The following is a 21,684-nucleotide window of genomic DNA, read 5'->3' as shown; positions in this document are numbered from 1 at the left end:
TTATAACACACAATTATTTTGTAATGCAAATGCTTAGAAAAGGCAGAGAGGCAGATTTGCACTGCAGGTGTCATGGATTTTTACATTCTGTCTTTAGTGAAAATGAGGTCCCTGGTGACATCTTCCCTTTAAGGTAGATCTGATGGTAGGTTCTCAGTAATAACAAACTATCATTCCCTAACCTATAAACTATAGATAAGGTTAGAAGTAGTTATCTAATTTCCAAATTTTCAGGAGAGGCTACTGGGGTGTGGAATAGCCTCTCAGGGAAGCGGGAGCAAAGGTCAGATGTCAGCCCCTAGTAGCTTCTGCAATTCTTCCCTACCTGCGCTGTTGGCGCTCTGGCCCTGCACATCGTCGCTTGTTGCTCTGCACATGCACAGTAGCTTCAGGTTCAGTGCTGATCGCAAGCGACGATGTGTGTGCAGCACTGAAGCCGGAGAATAAGCAATACGCCAGATTCAATTTGGCCGCATGGAGGGAGGAAGGGAGGGAGGGACAGCAGGGGCTACTGGGGCGTGGAGTAGCATTTGCTCCCAAAGCCTGGAGAGGCTAGTGCACTCCCCAGTAGCCTCTCCTCAAAGTTAGCATATTAGATAAACTGTAGATTGGGTTAGAAATTGTTATAGGGTTAGGGAACCTTAGTTTAGGGTTTAGGATATTAACCCCTTCCCGACGCGCGCCGTACTAGTAGGTCACGGGCCGAGCCCTCTCCATAGCCGGTAAGTTTTTGCTGCATATTGCAGCAAAGGCTTACCGGTAACACTCGCGATCGGTGCTCGCATGGGCGCCGCCATCTTGCCGCGGATCGTCGATCCCCAATGACATCACGGGCAGCGGCGAATACCCGGGTTACTTTGTTTTAACCCATGCATTACAATGTGCTAATTGCACATTGTAATGTATGGGGAGTAAAATCCACATATACTGCCATAATGTTGTATGGCAGTATATGATAGGATCGTACAGGCACCCTAGGGAGTCGGAAAAATAGTAAAAGTAAAAAATTATAATTAAAAAAAAAACGAAAAATTCAAATCACGCCCCTTTCCCTAGAACTGATATAAATAAACCGTAAAAATCATAAACACATTAGGTAGCGCAGTGTCCGAAAATGTCCGGTCTATCAAAATATAGCAACGGTTTTTCACTGCGTTTAACCCCGTAACGGAAAATAGCGTCCAAAGTCGAAAATGGCATTATTTTGCCATTTTGAAAAATATAAAAAAATTTATAAAAAGTGATCAAAAAGTCGCACAGTCCCAAAAATTATAGCAATGAAAACGTTATCAAAATTCGCAAAAAATGACACTATCCACAGCTCCGTACACCAAAGTATGAAAAAGTTATTGGTGCCAGAAGATGGCAAAATTAAAAAAAAAATTTGTACAGGAGCTTTTAATTTTTTTAAATGTATGAAAACATTATAAAACCTATACAAATTTGTTATCCCCGTGATGGCACCGACCCAAAGAATAAAGTAGACATGTCATTTGGGACGCACAGTGAAAGCTGTAAAATCCAAGCCCACGAGAAAACGTTGCAAAAGTGGTTTTTCACCATTTTCACTGCATTTGGAATTTTTTTTGCCTGCTTCCCAGTACACGCCATGGAATATTAAATGCCATCACTATGAAGTGCAATTTGTTACGCAGAAAATAAGCCATAACAGAGCTCTTTATGTGGAAAAATTAAAGAGTTATAGATTTTTGAAGTTGGTGAGTGAAAAATGGAAGTGAAAAACATAAAAAAGGACAAGTCGGTAAGGGGTTAAAGGGAACCTATCATCAGATCTACCGTAATAGATAGATTCCTGATGGTAGGTTTCCTTTTAGTGGTCCAAGTTTCACTAGGTTTCAGTGCTTGCTCTCTCACTGCCATCCATTCAAATTCAATATTCAGTGGGTGTTCTACATCACATATCAAGTGCTTATGAAACACTCATACATGGCTGATAAAATACTTCTAATGTGCCACAATACGTTTCTGCATCCTACATAATCAAAATCACGGGAAACAAGCAATGCTGCTTGGCCCATGTGATAGGTCTGTGAGGACAACAGCCATGTGACAGAATCCATGCAGCAGCTCAGCACAAGTTCCTTCCACATGCCTGTCATCTCCCTTCTTGTCCCCCTGCAATATGCCCCTCTGCCACGTGACAAAATGTTGGTCCCCCTGTACTTTCTAACTACATTATTTAATATGTGCTGCAAAAGTATTGAGGAGCAGAAAACAAATTCAGAATCAGATGAAGATAAGACGTTATCTTTGTTCCTTGTTTTTTTAAGGGTCTGCTTAAAAACTACCTAAAAACGGGTTCAAAACGCCACGTGTGCCGCCAGCCTAAGGCCGGCCCACACGTAGCGCTTTGTCTGCGCTTGCAAACGCAGACAAAGTCGCGCCCACAGGGGTGGGCCTTGGCCCCATCGCATCGGCGTTTCTATGGAAACGCCTGCGATCAGGAACAAGCCCCCGGTGTTTCGCGTTAAATTAACGCAAAACACCGCCGGCTCGTTCCCGATCCATAGAAACGCCGATTCGATCGGGCCGAGGCCCGCCCCGGTGGGCACGACTTTGTCTGCATTTGCAAGCGCAGACAAAGCACTACGTGTGGCGCCAGCCTTAGGCATAACTTGCTGATCAGTGTCTCAGAGATTAGGAAAACGTCACGCGGACCCCTCGTAGCTCCGTAACTCCGAGTTATGGCATTTTAACCTAAAACCCATTGAAAAAGCTAATTTGCAAATCAAGGATTCAAAAACGCAATAAAAACGCCACGTGTGTCACCAGCCTCACAAGAACCTCCTAAAAGTACAACAAATCATGTGAGAAGGACCTTAGAATTCTGAACTTTTTAATTCTCCATCCAAGAGGCTGTATGTATTTTTAACATGATGAGCTATAACGTCTATGATCTTCTCGAAGTAGATTACAAAACATTTAGCATTATTTTATTCCATTCTCTTAGAAACCTAAATACTAAAAAAAAAAAAAATCTAGCTTTGTTTATATTTTTATAGTGTTGCCCATGCCAGAGGTGACAATGACCCATAAGGCTTGTGAAGTATTTGGGTGATTTGGTAACTAGCACCAAGAACTGGACTCCTCATGCATCTTATACCCCTACAGCTGCCAGAGGCTCCTGACAGTCCACGATCCCAACCTTCACTCCCATTCTTCCATGTTCCGCTCACTCACCTGCATGCTTCCCCCGCCCTCCTGCCTCACTCTCCGGAGCCCCGGCGGCCTCACACCCCGGTACCAGGAGCCTTTCCGGGCTCAGCTGCTCCTCACAGCGCGGGAATCTCTCTCACTTTTCCCTCAGTCAGTTCTGCGCAGGGTCATACCAACTTCTGCCGGGAAATAGGGGGAGAAAAATTCTCTTCTAGACACTGCCTCTTTGCTAAATGAGTCCGATTCACATATGAAAATTTTTACAGCGTTTGCATTAAAAAGTCTGCTGAAAAGGCTACTACGGATTTTTAAGTTATAGAAGTTATCGTAATTCATCTCCCCCTCCCCCCTAGCAGTAATACACAGGTCCGTGTCTGGGGATATTTGGCGGGTAATTCATTTGCCGTATCCCCGGCTTGTGCTGCGCACTAGTGCTGGAGGATACGTGCGTAAATTTAGCTTATGCGTTAACATTGTATTTACGTTAACGCACCCAGGGCAGAAACGCAATGAAAACGGCAGGGAGGGGGAGGGGCTGGGGTTGTTTAACCATTTAAGGATGCAGCCAGCTTGAAGCTTAAAAGGGTTGTCCAGTCTTATCAAGTTAGACCCTATCCTGTAGATTGGGCCTAACTTGTTGATCGGTGGGGATGTCAGTGTTGGGAGCCCCACAGATCACGAGAACGGGGGGCTATACCCCCACCGCACCCAGTACAGGGGTACCCCTGTCCAACCCCGGGATGACCTAAGCACGTACATGGGCTGTCAGCTCCACAGAGATGAAGGGGGCTGCTGCTCAGGCCATCTCGAGATAGGGGTGTACACCGGCCCCAGTACTTGTGATCACTGAGACCCCCACCAATCAGCAGCTTAGGTCCTATCCCGGGATATGGCCTAACTTGCTACGACCACACAACCCCTTTAAGGCTCAGACCCATTTTTTTAAATCTGACAAGCATCACTTTAAATGTATATAACTTTTGAAGACTTTGGTCCACATTTATCACAACTAGTGTAGTCTGTAATATGTGCAGTTTGCCTGTGGAGTGTGCAGAGTGCGCAAGGTGCACGGTCTTCATTAACCCATTCGTGGCGCAGCCTTTTTTTTTCATTTTTCACTACCAACCTTCAAAAATCCATAACTTTTAAAATTTTCTGTGTACAGAGCTGTCTGAGCGCTTATGTTCTGTGTAACAAATTTTACTTCTTAGGAACTGGGAAGCTTATGTGCTCAGTTTCTACAAATTTCACTGTGGTCTCCAAATGATGCATCTTCCGAATATACTCGAGTATAAGCTGAGATTTTCAGCACAAACATTGTGCTGAAAAAAAAACCTAACTCGGCTTGCACTCGAGTCTATAAAAAATGAACACTTTACTCACCTTACGACGCTGTGACCAATGCATTTCCCACCCTAGGCTTATACTCGAGTCAATAGGCTTTACCAGTTTTTTGTGTTAAAATTAGGTACCTCGGCTTATACACAGGTTGGCTTATACTCGAGTATATACTGTACTCTATTTGGTTCATTACAATCATGTTGATACCAAATTTTTATAGGTTTTATTGTGTTTTAATAATTTCCAAAATACTGTATAAAACCTTGTGTAAAAAGAAAATTAATACTTTTTCATACTTCTCTGCATGTAGCTGTGTAAGACGTCATTTTTTAGAGTCCCTCCTTAGCCTGTTAGACAGATCTGCATTGACAACTGAGAAGTAACACTTACTAAGGGGCACTAGATAGTAGAGAAGTATATTATAAAAATGTACATAACAGTCCCCCCACACAATATTAAAAATGATGTGAAGTTATTCTTTAATGCAGGTGCCCTGGGGTGGCTTAGTGTGAACAGTGGTAGTGGCTCCAGGGCAGATTACTCCTTGTATGTTGGCTAATATTGTAAAGCAAGACCTTTATAATGTTTCTTAGGCTGCATGCACATGGCGGAGCGCTGGAGAGGAGAAGAGATGAGTGCTGCTCACCCCTCCCCTCTCCATAGAAAATAGAGCCACACAGCTGTTCTTACTGCCAATGATAGACCATGTTCTATCTTTTTTGCGGCCACGGTACCGTACTATGCTGTCATTTTAAATTTTGTTGATCCTTCTTTTACCCTTTTCCATTACAGCTCAAACAGTCAAGGCTACATGCTCACATCACATAGTTTTATACAGACTGAAAATAATGAATCCATTGCCTGTAATTGTCATCTGTAAGTCTCCTGTTTTTTAATGTTTTCCTCAGTATGGATGTAAATATGGTTTGTGTGTCACCCGTATTCCAAATGTATTTACAGCCTGTATAAAATACTGACAAAGGCTACATTCACACTACAGCATGGGGGTCGTATATACGGCCGATATACACTCACCGGCCACTAGCCACCATGCTAGTAACGGGTTGGACCCCCTTTTGCCTTCAGAACTGCCTCAATTCTTTGTGGCATAGATTCAACAAGGTGCTGGAAGCATTCCTCAGAGATTTTGGTCCATATTGACATGATGGCATCACACAGTTGCCGCAGATTTGTCGGCTGCACATCCATGATGCGAATCTCCCATTCCACCACATCCCAAAGATGCTCTATTGGATTGAGATCTGGTGACTGTGGAGGCCATTTGAGTACAGTGAACTCATTGTCATGTTCAAGAAACCAGTCTGAGATGATTCCAGCTTTATGACATGGCGCATTATCCTGCTGAAAGTAGCCATCAGATGTTACAGGGTACATTGTGGTCATAAAGGGATGGACATGGTCAGCAACAATACTCAGGTAGGCTGTGGTGTTGCAACGATGCTCAATTGGTACCAAGGGGCCCAAAGAGTGCCAAGAAAATATTCCCCACACCATGACACCACCACCACCAGCCTGAACCGTTGATACAGGCAGGATGGATCCATGCTTTCATGTTGTTGACGCCAAATTCTGACCCTACCATCCGAATGTCGCAGCAGAAATCGAGACTCATCAGACCAGGCAACGTTTTTCCAATCTTCTACTGTCCAATTTCGATGAGCTTGTGAAAATTGTAGCCTCAGTTTCCTGTTCTTAGCTGAAAGGAGTGGCACCCGGTGTGGTCTTCTGCTGCTGTAGCCCATCTGCCTCAAAGTTCGACGTACTGTGCGTTCAGAGATGCTCTTCTGCCTACCTTGGTTGTAACGGGTGGCGATTTGAGTCACTGTTGCCTTTCTATCAGCTCGAACCAGTCTGCCCATTCTCCTCTGACCTCTGGCATCAACAAGGCATTTCCGCCCACAGAACTGCCGCTCACTGGATGTTTTTTCTTTTTCGGACCATTCTCTGTAAACCCTAGTGAAAATCCCAGTAGATCAGCAGTTTCTGAAATACTCAGACCAGCCCTTCTGGCACCAACAACCATGTCATGTTCAAAGGCACTCAAATCACCTTTCTTCCCCATACTGATGCTCGGTTTGAACTGCAGGAGATTGTCTTGACCATGTCTACATGCCTAAATGCACTGAGTTGCCGCCATGTGATTGGCTGATTAGAAATTAAGTGTTAACGAGCAGTTGGACAGGTGTACCTAATAAAGTGGCCGGTGAGTGTACGTCCACCATATACTTCTATGGGCTCACGGCACCGTACCGCTCCGTAGCCCGGGAAAAGATAGGACATGTCCTATCTTTTCCCGTATTACGGCGCCGCGGCCATATATATCGCTATGGAGATGGGCGGGGTGAGCTGTGCTCACCTCCTCCTCTTCTCCCGGCGCTGCCGCGTCCCCGCCGTGCTACGGTGCAGCGGGCACACGGCAGTGTGCATGTAGCCAAAGGCTGACAAACTAGGCAATTGCCTTTTTCCAGTTACCTCATTTTGTTTTACCTAGCAACTTATCCGCAAATACAGATGGCATCTGTGTGGCATCTGTATATTTCAAAACTCTACGGACAGGAATAGGACATGCTTTAAAAAACCCAAAGCGGACGTGAAACACAGATACGGACTTAGCAGATAGCAGTGTGTGTGACTACATTGAATGACAATGAAATGTGAGACTGATGTATAAAATCTGGGTAAGACACGTGCGTGAAACAACATTGTGTACATGTAGCTTAACACAATTCTACAGATTAACACTAACCCCTTAACGACGCAACCTCTTTTCTCTCTCCACCTTCAAAAGGCCTGATTAACACGGCCGTTGGGGGGAAGTTGGCCGTTCTTTCTTCGTTCTGTGTCCTATCTTTTCTCTGAATACGGTGTGGCATCCCATGTTTCTCTATGAAGAGGGGCGGGGTGGGCTGAGCTCACCCCCTTCTCTCCCAGGCGCCGACGTATGCCCATTGTGCTACGGAGGGCACACATCTGTGTGAATGTGGCCTTATTTTGTTTTAATAGATTTTCACTAATTAAAGCAATGTTCGCAAAGAAAAAATTCTTCCGACTAATAACTTTTTCCTACTTTGGTGTACAGATTTGTCTGTGTGTCATTTTTTGGGAGATGAGCTGACGGTTTCATTGCCACTATTTTGAGGACTATGTGACCTTTTTATTACATTTTATATGTTATGTAAAATGGTTTAAAAGTGTTGTTTTGGACATTGGAGCAATATTCTCCATTATGTGGTTTACTGCAATAACTGTTTTTATATTTTGATAGCTTGTCCATTTTGGGAGGCAGTGATACCTAACATGTTTGTGATTTTCACTGTTAATTTAGTTTTATATCAGTTCTAGGGAAAGAGAGGTGATTTTTAAACATTTTTTTTTTTTTTTACAATTTCTCAGACCCTTTAGGTACTTTAAACCTAGATCAGCTGAGCGTTCCTACCATATACTGCAATACTACTGTATTGCAGTATATGGTGTTTTAATTGAATGGTGTATATGGTGTTCATAGATTTATTTACAATGAGCCACCGGCTCAGAAACCATGCAGGCTCGGGACTGACGAATACCTGAGTCAGTCATGGCAACCAATCGCAGCCCCCTGATAACATCAGGGGGAGTGGCGATCTCAACAAGGATGTCTATTAAATGCCACTGGCGTCAATCAAGGGGTTAACACCCGTGATCGGTGCTATCACTGACCGGGGGTGTAAGCGATGGGTGTTTACTGCAATATGTCCTCTTGAGCCCCCATTATACAGTCTTTATAGCTCGCTGACGGATATATCAGTCGGTGAGCGTGAAGGGGTTAAAGGTAAAATTCGAAAAAAGAAAGCAAACTTTGCCCTCCTTACCTCTTTTCCTCTTATGGTCCATATTTATTGGCTATCTATGACAATGCTCTTCAATAATTCAGCAACAAGGACAGGAAATTTTTCAAGCAATGCCATGTAACAAGTATATGGCATGAAAATAAAATATGAAAGAAGCTACTAATTTCTTTAAGCTATTTAAGCATTTATTCATGGAGTTTCCAAAGAAATGATCAGTTCAAAAACAGACAAACAAAAACAAGTCCCTGTGTCCTTTGCTCCATTTATTACTGGAGCGTTAGATGTACATATATGTTTATATGAATACATATACATGTGTATTTGTATGTACACACCTATATACATATTCATATTTACGGTACATATTTAGATAAACACAGAGAACATTAGGGATATTATCATGATTTATACTGGTACAGGATACCTTTTATTATTTCCTATAAATAACAGCGTGTATTGAGGTCAGTAAAGAACAATATGAAGTATGAATTCCTTTCCGCTCAACTCAATGTATCTCCTGATACATATTATATTACTATTAAATCAACTCTTATGATAAGCCATGAGCTACTGGAAATATATATTCTACAAGAAAGTTGACATTACTGACAGGGAATAATTGGATAACACAACTATGCTTATATACGTACTTAGCTTACATGTTATCTTAAAGATAATTGCACCCCATGTATGTCTAGGTGTCACTATGTATCAGCCGCTCAAATGGGTTTTCACATTTTTCTTTCAGTCTGCCCGCCAGTTAAATATACAGAAAATTAGTCCAAAATAAAAAGTGTTTTTGTGAAAGCTTCCTTCTCTATTGTATGTATTTTTTGTTGTTTTTTTTCCTGATTTTTTTTTTCTTAATTGTTGAATGTACATAAGAGAGCGCCATAATGGTTCTGCATGGTAAAAGATAATGGCGGATTTGTTATGCCTGCAGCTTCAAAATGAAACAGAAAGGATTCCCTTGTGCAAAAATATTGAGATTTTGGGGGATATCATACGCCGGCGCCAGGCAGGGGCTATCTCCCAAGCTGACTCCTGTGTCACCCCCTCATCCGCATAGACTGTAAGCTCTTGTGAGCAGGCCCCTCACTCCTATTGTTCCATATGACTGTTTGTACTCTGTAATGTCAGATTATATTTGTTTATGTTGCCCAGAATCTGTAAATCACTACGGAATATGATGGTGCTATATAAATAAAGATTATGATTCTTGTCAAATAGTCCATAGATTGAGGATTCTTTAAGCAAACACCTCTCTGACTAATTCCATTGGAGTTTCCTCAGACTTTGGTCGGCGAAAACGGTATATTTTCCATCAGATTTCATTCACTTTGCAGAGTTTAATCAGTGTTTCAGTTTTTCATGCGTGTTTGATTATCACAGAATGAAGACTGTGGTCTTTTCTATGGTACTGGATCACTGGAAAACACATCATGTATCTCAATAGGTTTTTGATGCATCCCGATACACTTGTATTGGGCGTTTCTCACTCTGTCTCTATAATTTTTTTTTTGCATGTATATGATATATATGTTATGAAATGGAAATTTTGTTTTGTAAAACTGAGGGCTGTTTTACACTATCCTTGATCAGCCTGTGATCACAGACTTTGCAGAGTCCTGTGTCAAGGACCAACCACACTGACGGAAACGGGACTCCTTGTATCATATCTGATGCCAGAAGTCCTGCTAAACAGCAGAGCAAAACTGTAATTGTGCTGGTGCTGCTGTTTAACAGGGAATTAGAAGAGTCCCTGGTCTTGTATATTGATATGATTGATCTAGCAATAGATGTATTGTGTGACTCGTGGCCCACACTCTTCAACTTAAAGGGAACCTGTCATCAGAAATTGGCCTAATAAACCACTAGCATAACAGTTGTCAAGTAGCTTCTAGATCATGTTCCTTTCATGGCCTGGTGTGGTGGCTTCAACCATAAAATAAACTTTGAAGTGATAAGTAAATTGGTTTTATGAAGTCAAGGAGGTGGAGATTTAAACACTGAAGTTGAGCTTTCCCTGCCTTAAAAAGCCCCTTCACTGCAATTATGGTCCTGCATCCAAAGACATCACTGATCAAGTCTCCTGGAGTCTTAATGCATGATGTCAGTCACATGGGAGATGGTGTTCAGAGGCAGGGAGAGCTTGACGTCAGTGTTGAACTCTCCGCCTCCCTGACTTTATACAACCAGTTAACATCTCACTTCAAAGTTGATTTTCTGGATGATACCACCAAGCTGGGCCATAAAAGAAACATAATCTAGAAGCTGTTCAGTTGCATACTGGTAGTTTTTTTATTAGGCCAATTTCTGGTGACAGGTTCCCTTTAAAGTTAGCCGTATCCACAGTGATGAGACTCCCACAGATCACGAGAATGGGGGTCTGAGCACCAACAGCTCATAGCATATTACCTCCTGATTGCCCATAGAATATCCTTGCAGTAAACCTGCAGTATAAGACTGTATTCACATACAGGAAGGCCGTACATACGTCCCCCATAGACGGCAATGGGCGCAAGGAGCGATACGGTGCGGCACTGTACAGCTCCATACACGGAGAAAAGATAGGACATGTCCTATCTTTCCCCGTGTTACGGCGCCGTGTGCCATGCATTGCTAAGGAGAGGTCACCACTCATCCTCTGTATTGCGGCGAACGTAGCCCGTCGGGCATACGTTACTGTGAATGTAGTTTAATACAGTATACAATATTGTAGTGTATAGAATTTATGAAAATCCTGTGTGAAATCAGCTACATAAAGAGAAGATAACATGTATCTGCTGTAAAAAAAAAAAAAAGCATTTCATGTCTACAAATATGGAGGCGGGTTGCAGTTTATGGTGCCTAAATGCAAGAAAAAAAACTTTTTTTTTAACAACAATGTTAAAATGATGTAAACAAGCATTAAGAATTCTGACCCACAATTGCCCTTTATAATTGTTTTATTACTATCAGAGCTGTGTTGGGACTGAAACAGTAACATGAAATTAAACATCTTCTGCACCATACCAAATCCCATGAGTGCCAATATTTCCGCAGGATTCCCATTCAGTGACATGGATTCCCAGGCATATATTTTTTAAAAACAGGAGTACCATTTGTTATTTTAACATGCACTAAACATTTAAGCCATTTACAGAGATGTAGACAATGGTCTGGGTGTTTAGATGAAGAGATATATACCACAAAGTAGTGGAAAGTTTATATAGTGATGCCATCAGATACAAACAAAATGTAACTTGATAATAGATATAGCTAGAGTGAAAGTCAATTTTAAAAGACACGCCTACTTACCCAAAGATTTGCGTTTATATTCAAACCAAGTATCGTTAATTATATTAATCAAGTATAATTACCGTAAACACATTGTTAAATCATTGAAGTCTTGATGATGCTAAAGTCTCTATGCTACAAACATAAGCCTAGAGAAATAGGTTAAATGATGAATATCTAAGAAAGAGAAATTTGAGGGAACTGGAACAAAGTAATCCCAATTGGACAAATTGAAGATCTTTGTTAACTACGAGGCCGCGTTCACACGTAGCATTTGTGTTTTGCCTTGAAACACAATTCAGAGGCTGTGAAGAGGAGCTTGGCTTAGTTACATTGTGTTAACATTCTATTTACATACAGTTAACATTGTTTTAAGTAAACATAATGGTAATGCAATGCCTCAGCCTTTCAATTGCATTTCACATTGCAATTCAACAGCTACATGTGAACGTGGTTTGAGAATTTAGATGTGCAAAGTAATTTATCTTCCTTTTTGCTTTAGTTAACCCAATGTAAGGGCATTCTGCCTGGAAAGCACTAAAGTTTTCTTTAAGATTACAGGGCAAACAATTCCACACAGAGCGATCTAATAGTATGTAGTGTATAAGTTAAGTGGAAAATATCTCCACTGTTACGAAATGTCATTGTAAATAAAAGAGGTTTTGGCCCATCATTTTCCTCCACCCTCTTAAAAAAAAAACACAAAAAGAAAACATTTCCTTAAACTAGCAAAAAAGTAAAACACAGTATAAAGAAAATAATGTGAGATGTACAGCAGCATCAGAGGCGCAGTTAGGAAGGTGGGTGGGAAGTTTGATGGGGACCTGCGGCTAATTATATATCTATGTAGCTGGCACTTAGGGGATACATTACTGTACAATGTCTGACTAAGTGCTACATTTTTTATTTTACAATTTTTTGGATAGGGAGTAATAATCCCTATGAGTCAAGCATTACGCATCCTTTTGTGGGATATGAATCGCCCCTGAGTTATATGGCCCCTTCAAACAACCCCATTTTCTTTGCCTCCATTTCCACTTCGATGAGAAAGTCAAGCACATTAACGGTTCCTTCCTGTTCCTACTTCAACACAATACCCACAGCCTGGTAAGAAAAGAAACATCTTTAAAAGATTAACCCCCCCCCCAACACACTTCCCATGACGGATATTACTCTAACTATGCCCAAATTGTGTGCATGTGTGATGTTTGTGTGCTGCTATGTAACTGTGTAGTATTTATTTATAGGGATTGTGTTTTTAACTCTATAGGCTCGCCCGTTGCTTCTTGCTGGCCTTCGGGCTCAGCGGGCCTTGCTCCTTTAAGGATTGAAAGTCTCTCGGAAAGCCCCCTCATTCTGGGAAAAAGAATGAAGTCGTACACTAGACCTCCAAGTGCTCCACCGATGATAGGACCAACCCAGTAGACCTGCAGCAGGTAAGAGGCAATAAGGAATTATGCAGTTTTAACTTTCAATTTTCATATTATCAACTAGTTATTTTTTTATTGTACTTTAATAATTTAACAATGAAATGTATTGCATTGCTGATTATGGGTTTCTTAAAGGAAATCTACCATTGGGAATCTACTTTTGGAAAGATTTTCCAAGGTAGATTTCCCATCTGGGAATCAGTATCTCCTTTTTCACAAATTCTTGGATGGAGCTGCTGCTGAAATAAAGTTTAATCGTCAAAAAAGCTAATTAATTTCAAAGGCTACTGGGGGCTTGAAGTAGCTTTCGCCCCCTTTAGCTGTCTGAGGCTACTCCACACACCCAGTAGCCACTACAGACCCGGCACTACCCGCTCCGGGATGATCTTCTGGTGAAGCGCCTGGGCTGTGGAGCTTTGTGCTTGCACAGTAGCCCCATTCATCTTCCGGCTGCACGCCAGATGATTTTCTTTAAAGGAAATCTACCATCAAAGTGAAGCATGATAAACCACGGGCACCCACTCATACTCATAGATCCAGACTGTGGCAATCCTCCTTCTTAAATCAACTTTTATGTGGAAGGGAGCGAGAAGAGCCAATGGAACAGGGGGAGGAAGGAAGATATATATTGGAGGGGGCTAGTTATATACTACAGGTGGCTGGCTATGTACTACAGGGGGCTGGCTGGCTATATTCTACAGGGGGCTGGCTGGCTATATACTACTGGGGGGCTGGTTGGCTATATACTACTGGGGGGCTGGTTGGCTATATACTACAGGGGACTGGCTGTATACTACTGGGGGATGGCTGGCTATATACTACTGGGGGGCTGGTTGGCTATATACTACTGGGGGGCTGGTTGGCTATATACTACAGGGGGGCTGGTTGGCTATATACTACTGGGGGGCTGGCTGGCTATATACTCTTGGGGGGCTGGTTGGCTATATACTACTGGGGGGCTGGTTGGCTATATACTACTGGGGGACGGCTGGCTATATACTACAGGGGCCTTGCTGACTATATACTTGGGAGGCGGTGACCAATGCCTTTCCTACCCTAGGCTTATACTTGAGTCAATAGGTTTTCCCTTTTTTTGTGGTAAAATTAGGTGCCTTGGCTTATACTTGGGTCAGCTTATACTCAAGTATATACGGTACACAAAAGTATACCTGACTCCCTGCCAGAAAACAGGATTGAGTCATGGGGGCGTCCATGTCCCTGTGTCATTATCATTATCTGTGTCATTACCTGCCCTGCTAGCTATTTCTCTCCCCACTCCCTCATGCAACCACAAGCTAAACCTGTGCTGCAAGCAAGTCTGTCAGCTCACATCTACAGGAGGGAGAGGGGAGGGAGGAAGAGCTAGCAGAGCAGAGAGGGACTTACACCCTTGCACAGACATCCCCATGACATAATACAGTTTTATGTCCGGGAGCAAGGTATATCTAATCAACTTTTAAAAGTGAGAGGAACCAGTAATGCTTATTATAAATGCAGATTGGGAATTATTATTAAAAAGACTATAAGAACCTGTCATTAGGTGAAAATGTGAAATCCTGGTTCCCTTTTAAGAACATTCATGTTAGAGATCGCTGAGTATTTGTGACCACAGGGAGAATGAGATTAAAATAGGTAATGTTAAATATTTCATCACCGCCTTGCCTATGTTTGCTCTGCTATAGTCAGCAGTTTTGAAAGACATCTTTTATTGGGAACCTATACATGAGTTAATGATGCCCAATTTTCAGGAAAAATGATCTGTAGCAGGTGCTTTGATTATAGTAAACTGTATAGTTCTTGTGAAATCATTGTCTTACCCAGTGGTTAGTAAAGTTTCTAGTGAGTACAGCTGGGGCAAATGATCTTGCAGGATTCATACCAGCTCCAGTATAGTAAAGCTGTAAAGACACAAGAAGAGTTCACAAAGGAATTAGGCCTTTGAAATGCCAGTTAGAATCTTTTAAGGCTGATTTAAACATGTGTTGCCAGTGCACGGCCTATTCACACCTTAATTAGGTTATCTAAAACCTATTAGGACGTGAAGGAACCATATAGGGCAAAAAGAGGGTTGTGTAAAGGCATACTACAACAATACAGTAATCAGAAATAATATAGTATATACTGTTGATGCAATAAATCTTTGCAGGAAATCTACCATTTAAGTTTTATGCATTGTGAACCAAACATACCTTGAGAATGCTGTAGCTACACTAACGCAGAAACGTATCTTGGTTAATCCCAGATCTGAATGGCTTTGCTCAAAAAAACAATTATAAAATTCAGGGCCTTGGTAAACATGGGTGGAGACTGCCTGCCATGCATAAGCACATTACACAGAGCTTCCTGAACTGTCCAGACAGTACTAATCAACCTGAGCTAGATGACTCATACACAGCAGCTGGGGGATGTTGCAGCAATTATTTACTTATGCCGCAGTGCCACAGTGGTTACATCATTTATATATATTATATATAATATTATACAATTTAGAACAAGTTGTTGTAATAGAGTTACATTTAATACTACTTACTCCAAATAGATGTCCCAAGGTGAGAGAGAATCCAATAGCCAAAGATACAGAGCCCAGGCGTCCATTCCTCCTCTCATCATACGTGGCAAAAATACAAAGCACGAACTGCAGGGTGAGGAAAATCTCCACAGTTGTTGCTTGACCAAGGCTCACACCAGGATGAAGCTGTGTACAGGGCAAAAGGTACACTTCTTATTAGTAGCTATTACTACTGAAAATCACTTACAATTATAGTATGTCAAGAAAAACCGTTAAATACATCCTGTGATTTCACGCTCTGTTGACAAGTGTACTGGAGGCTCTGTTTGGAGCTGCTGGTGCAGATCCTAGGAGGTTATGAGTCTTAGAATATGGCAAAACAAAATACTTTTTTCAGATATTAAATCAAGCATGGATAAAGCAGGGATATTTACTCATAGATGAGTACACTGACTTCTGATATATGTTATCCATGACCTCCTTCATTTTAAAAATCAACCTTTAAAATCATCACAATGTGCCAGTAGGGCGCCTGGGGGTGTTACCAATGCCCCTCCATGCTGTAGCTTCACAGGCTATTACACTGTCTCCCCTGCTCTCCCAGCACATCCATCCAGCCTAATGTAGTCTCACACAGTGGAAAAGGCCCATAAAGCCAGAGCCCTTCTGACTCATTAGCATAATTTTAAAAGTTGATTTTAGAAGCAAGTGGCCATGGATAATAAATATAAGAAAATTACCACAGTCACAACGCCTGGATCTATGAGTAAGTGTCCATGGTTCATCATGCTTGATTTTATATGTCCTTTAAAAAAGCAAAAATAAAAATCTTAATTAATTTGCTTTCCATCCTTGTACTGACCCACAGTTAAAGACAATGTATAGTAAAAAATAGTGTAGTGTAGCAGAAACAAATAAAATTGGATGACGCATTTCGAGGAAAGACCTCCTTGTTCTTCAGATCCAGAGCTGCTGCATGCTGCTGGCTACTGGACACCCTTCTCCAGGATATAGGACCATGTGCTGGAACCTCTACTTATAGGCTCTGTCTTAGCCTACACCAGGTAACCTCCCAACCTTTGGGTTCTGGGCCTTCAGTCTGCATTGTTTTTTAGGAATTACTACTCTAAGGGAGTGCAATCTTTTTTCCTTTTATAGGTTTACCCACAGTTAAAGGGGTATTCCACCCACAGTGATTGTACTGTGAAAAGATAATTGAACAATATTAGCAAACACATTTTTATTACCAGTTTCCGCCCTCTTTTTTCCTTTTTATACCTTACACATGTTGACACCTTAAATTTAACCCCCTAATGATGTTAACACAATAAATATAATTTTTAAGCCCCTTACTTTACAATATTAGGCTGAATTCACACTGCCGTTGCCCGCCGTACCGTAGCGCGGGGGGACAGAAGGAGGTGAGCGCTGCATGGCGCTGTATGTCGTGAAAAGATAGGGGTACGCATGTGTTCGGCACCGTACCGCTCCCGTAGGGCGCCGTGCGCCCATTGCTGTCTATGGGGGACGTATATCGGCCGTATATACGTCCCCCATGTGGCAGTGTGAATGTGGCTCCTATGACGCGTTGGTGGTCACTGTAAAATTCCAGATTGTGAGTGGGGAATCTTTAAGCAGACACTTCTGTACATTAAGCTTCTAAACATTCACTAATATCTGACACATAGAAAAGAGAGAGATGAGACAGACAGAGATGAGAGATGATGAGATCCATAAAATGGATATAACACACAATGACACTCTGCTAACTGACCTATAACACACACTGTCAGCCATATTAGCTACAATAGCCATCTCAGCTACAACACACACTCAGTTCTGCTGTGCCTCCTTCCCATGCTATTAAGATCTTATCTTGCCTGTAGCTCATAGAGTAAGTCTGTTCACGCTGCTTGCTGGCAGGAAATGTGAGTGTCTGTGTGTGAGTTCATCTTGCAATGGAGGGGGAGGGGCAGAGATCACACTGCATAGTGCAGACAGGAAAAGTCTTAATGAGAAGAGTCTGCCTTGCCTGAACCTAGAAGATTTACAGTTGGACCCCGAGACAACCAAAATTGTATACACTAGGACTGATAGAAATTATGGGGGATATTTATCAGGACCTCTGCGCACCGCCAGTGGCGCAGAGGCCGTGAAATAATCGCAAATGCTAGCTTATTGCTAGCTTTTGCGATTATTTTCCCCAATCCGCCACCTTCACGCCAGTGGGGCGTGAAGGGGGGGGCGCGGCCGGCCGAGCGGGGGGGGGGGGGGCGGCCGGACGGGAGTGGGCCGCGCGGGGCGTTACTGTCCCCTCGCCTGCGCACTCGCTGTTGGCGACTTTTCATACGTGAAAAGTCGCCGGTTGCGTTTTTTTCTACGTAGGAAAAACGCTGCGCAACTGGGGTTACTGTCCTCGCGCCTGCGCACTCGCTGCTGCTGGCGACTTTTCATACGTGAAAAGTCGCCTGTTGCATTTTTTTCTACGTAGGATAAACGCTGCGCAACTGGGGTTACTGTCCCCGCGCCTGCGCACTCGCTGCTGCTGGCGACTTTTCATACGTGAAAAGTCGCCGGTTGCGTTTTTTTCTACGTAGGATAAACGCTGCGCAACTGGCAGCCCGATACATGAAGAGGCAGAAGCCTCTTCATGTATTGGGCTGCGAATTTGTAGCGGCAGCGTATGATAAATATCCCCCTATATCTGTGAAATGCTGTATTTATGTTTATAACAGTGAATTAGAGAATGGGTTATTTTGTTATCCTGAGTTTATTTAAGAATCTTGTCTTTGTGGGAATACCTCTCTAAAGAAAACTTACATTTGCCTCTTTACAACTTTGCTATAAATGAATACGTTTCTTGTTGCTTTCAATTATTAGAGGAATAAATATTACCCAGCACATTTTTGTATCATTTTGTTTGCATGTAGAACGTTTACAAGTAATCAATCTGTAAATACATACATATAAGTGGATAACTGAATTCAAAGTTGAAGGACCTCAGAAGTGAATATGAAATATATTTTTAACCATTTACATGAAATTTATGGGAAAGTAGGAAATGCCATCCATTATAGTTTGTCACTTAATTATAATTTAATATATATTACCTGCTTCCCAGCGATCTGTCATTTTAGTGAAAAATCTATTTTTATGCCGATGTATGTACACTTATAAAGCTATTCGTATAAAGCTAAAAACTGCATTTTCTCAATTGCTAGGAAATAAAAAAATGTATGTCTGAAAAGCCAATAAAGTGCTCTCTACAAAGCTGAATTTAGCTGTGGAGGAATTGGGGGCCAGTAGACTCCCATTAAATGTGACACTAGTAAAAAGGGCTTTAAAGTAAAATATTAGATGTAAAGAAAAATAAAAATACCCACTATCATCAATTTGCTTATTTCTGACCACAATATAGATATTTGTGTTAATCCGCAATCAGGAGACATTTTAATCACATTGCATGAACTTTTACTGTATTTACAGGCCTTTACTTGCGAGAAAAAGACAGAACCCTTCGAGGGTGCATACATTAAAAAAATTTAATTTTTATTAAACTTTATAATGTATTTTTATTCTGCCATCCTCCTACATGTCACTAGTCAACACATAAAGGAAATAGAAAGCTCCCTTTCTGTGTTGGAAGAAAACCCAGAAGTGGAGTAGACTGACAGGCACTAGGTTGCCCATACAATAATATATTACGGTACTAAATTTAATCAATAGCATTTCAGACATTAGACTGAATCCACCGATTTCTGCATAGACCATAGAAGAGAACCAGTTGGTGGAAAGAGTATCCAACATAATGTAAAACATTTGTAAATAGTAAATGGAGTGTTCAGAAAGTGATAACATTTCAGAACTGGGAGATCGAATGTACAACAAGTGGTAGTAAGCAGAGAGTCTCCAGTGGGGTGCGTTCTAGACACATCAGGGTTATTCATCATTAGGCAGGATCTATTTTTGGAGCTATACTTATGGTCTACTTTCTGTCTGGGATTTTTTTTTTCTTCAAAAAGTCCTTAAAAAAGTCTTAAATGCCTAAAATGTTCCAGCACAGGAGTAACTATGGGACTTTTAATTAGAATTTTTGCAAAAGTCTCAAGTCATGAATCTGGCTTTGCACGGTGTAGCACTAGCAGTAGTTCTATGTTTGCACCAGATTAATTAAGAAGTGGAAATAGCCCTGTGAGACTTTTTATCAATGAAAAGGGCCAAAAACCATCAATGCAGCTTTTTAAAGACTTTTTTAAACAAAAAAATCCAAGAAAAACCAATGGTAAATATCCCCCATCATCTATAAAGGCAATCCACATGACTGTAGACTCTCAGCTTATATCTATTCTAAAATATATGAAACAACCCAACATTTTTAAATCCAATTTTCATAGAGACCAAAAAAATTTTCACTGGGGTTACAATAATAAAGTACACAGTTCTGTCTTACATACAAATTAAACTTAAGAACAAACCTGCAGAACCTATCCTGTAGATAAGCCGGGGACTGTGTTGCATAGACACTAGAATGTGTTTGGTGGTTGGACGCTGGTGGTTACCAATGATTTACTTTTACCAAATTTATGGAATTAAGCTCTGTCATAGTTTATCAATAGTGTAATGGCTTCCTGTTGTAACATAGCAATGGAAGATATGTTGTACCGTACTTATTTTTATAATTTCATATAATGACTAGTGCGATTGACTTTAATAGTGATAATTGGGGGTTTTACTGGCAGGACAACAACATTGCAACACTATTCTTGTCATGAAATATACTGGAGAACCCGAGTAAAACACGAGGAATCCCTAAGCTGCTACTTGTTTAACCTGATAAAGAAACTCATTTGGGAGTCACTTCACTTGGACCCACATACTTCAGCTTGCTGTATCCTTCTGAGTTTGATATGCGTAATTTGGAGTTCATGTTTTGTAAGAAATATGCTTTAAAGCATTTTAGAATCTATCACCTATAACAGGTTTTCTCTAAAAAGAACCTTACGTGTCACTACCATGAACTAACTGCATACATTCAGAACCCTTTGTTAGATCGTTGATAGAAAAGTATTTACCGTGTTAAGAGCCATGTTGCCACGGACTGCTGGTGGAGTCACGCCATAGAGAACAGCAGCTCCGGCCACCGCTCCCAGAAGTTGTGCTGCAATGTAAAAAATGGCACGGAAGAGGGACATCTGTGAACCGATGAGGAAGGCAAAGGTGACAGCTGGGTTAATATGAGCACCGCTAACATGGCCAACAGCTTGGACCATAGTGGCTAGAATGAGACCAAATGCTAATGCTATGAGCAAAACATTAGAAGGCCCTGCAGCCCATTTTAGAGATACACCCAAGCCAAAGAAAACATAAAACATAGTAGCAAAAAATTCTGCAAAAACCGCTCTCCAAAAGGAGAAGGAGCGGAATTCCCACATGATTGCGGGTTATGTGTACAGAGCAGGTAGAGAAAAATGGGGCGAGGGAAAAATCTACAGAGTTTGTAAACTTTATATGGAAGCCCCCCCCAAAATTGTACAAAAAATTAGAATGCTACTATTAAGTTAATTAAAAGAATGTTAACAAAAAATATGAGAACAAAGAAAAACTAAACGTTCAAAAACAACCCAAAAAAGCAACGGACAGAGTGACTGCTCCAAACTCCCAACTGCTGTGGATACTTCCCCCCCAACCTGTTTATAGAGTGGCGGGGGGATTTATAAGGGGCAGAGGCAGTGACATATTTAATCCTCCTATACAGATACACACCACCCACTGACAGGAGGGGTAGTGTCAAAGAGCTGCTGTTTAACCCTTCCCTGTGTGCTGTCTCCTCCCTCAGGTTAGCACACATCATATAAGGCCACAGCAGAGATTTTTCCTCAGATATTTGAGTAACGGAGCTGCGGGTCAGTTGTGTACAAAAAAAAAGAACAAACAAAGAACAAACGTTCGTAGTTGTTCTTAATCTTTCAAAGTATTACTGCTCATATCCTATTATTATTACACTATATTACTACAATATTGTATTGTAACACAACATGAGTTTGTCCATAAATGGATTCATATTTTATATAATGTTGTATAGAGGGAAATGTGGAATGAC

At 41.5% G+C, this 21,684-nt stretch overlaps 2 protein-coding genes across 2 annotated transcripts in view; both read right to left on the bottom strand.

Annotated features, from left to right (window-relative positions):
- Positions 1-3,576, bottom strand: part of TIMELESS (timeless circadian regulator) — a 39,220-nt gene extending 35,644 nt beyond the window's left edge. The window contains exon 1 of the mRNA XM_072135023.1: positions 3,202-3,576. The gene's annotated coding sequence lies outside the window, so the exon portion shown is untranslated. The remainder of the gene's footprint in view (positions 1-3,201) is intronic.
- Positions 3,577-8,529: 4,953 nt separating this feature from the next.
- Positions 8,530-21,284, bottom strand: LOC140117858 (lens fiber major intrinsic protein). The gene is made up of 4 exons (XM_072135022.1): positions 20,657-21,284; positions 15,606-15,770; positions 14,893-14,973; positions 8,530-13,072 (listed from the first exon to the last, which is right to left on the bottom strand). The coding sequence occupies exons 1-4, from the start codon at positions 21,014-21,016 to the stop codon at positions 12,887-12,889; spliced, it is 792 nt and encodes a 263-aa protein (XP_071991123.1). The 5' UTR covers positions 21,017-21,284; the 3' UTR covers positions 8,530-12,886.
- Positions 21,285-21,684: the final 400 nt, after the last annotated feature.

This window comes from Engystomops pustulosus, chromosome 2 (assembly GCF_040894005.1).
Source record: "Engystomops pustulosus chromosome 2, aEngPut4.maternal, whole genome shotgun sequence".
NCBI lineage: Eukaryota > Metazoa > Chordata > Amphibia > Anura > Leptodactylidae > Engystomops > Engystomops pustulosus.
The sequence above is the reverse complement of the archived record's forward strand: the minus strand, read 5'-3'. Positions and strand labels throughout refer to the sequence as shown.

Coding starts and splice junctions, on each gene's coding strand:
- LOC140117858 (XM_072135022.1), bottom strand. CDS start 21,016: ATGTGGGAATTCCGCTCCTTCTCCTTTTGGAGAGCGGTTTTTGCAGAA. Junction 15,771..20,656: donor GCAACATGGCTCTTAACACG/GTAAATACTTTT, acceptor CCCTGTACACAG/CTTCATCCTGGTGTGAGCCT. Junction 14,974..15,605: donor CCTTGGGACATCTATTTGGA/GTAAGTAGTATT, acceptor GTGTCTTTACAG/CTTTACTATACTGGAGCTGG.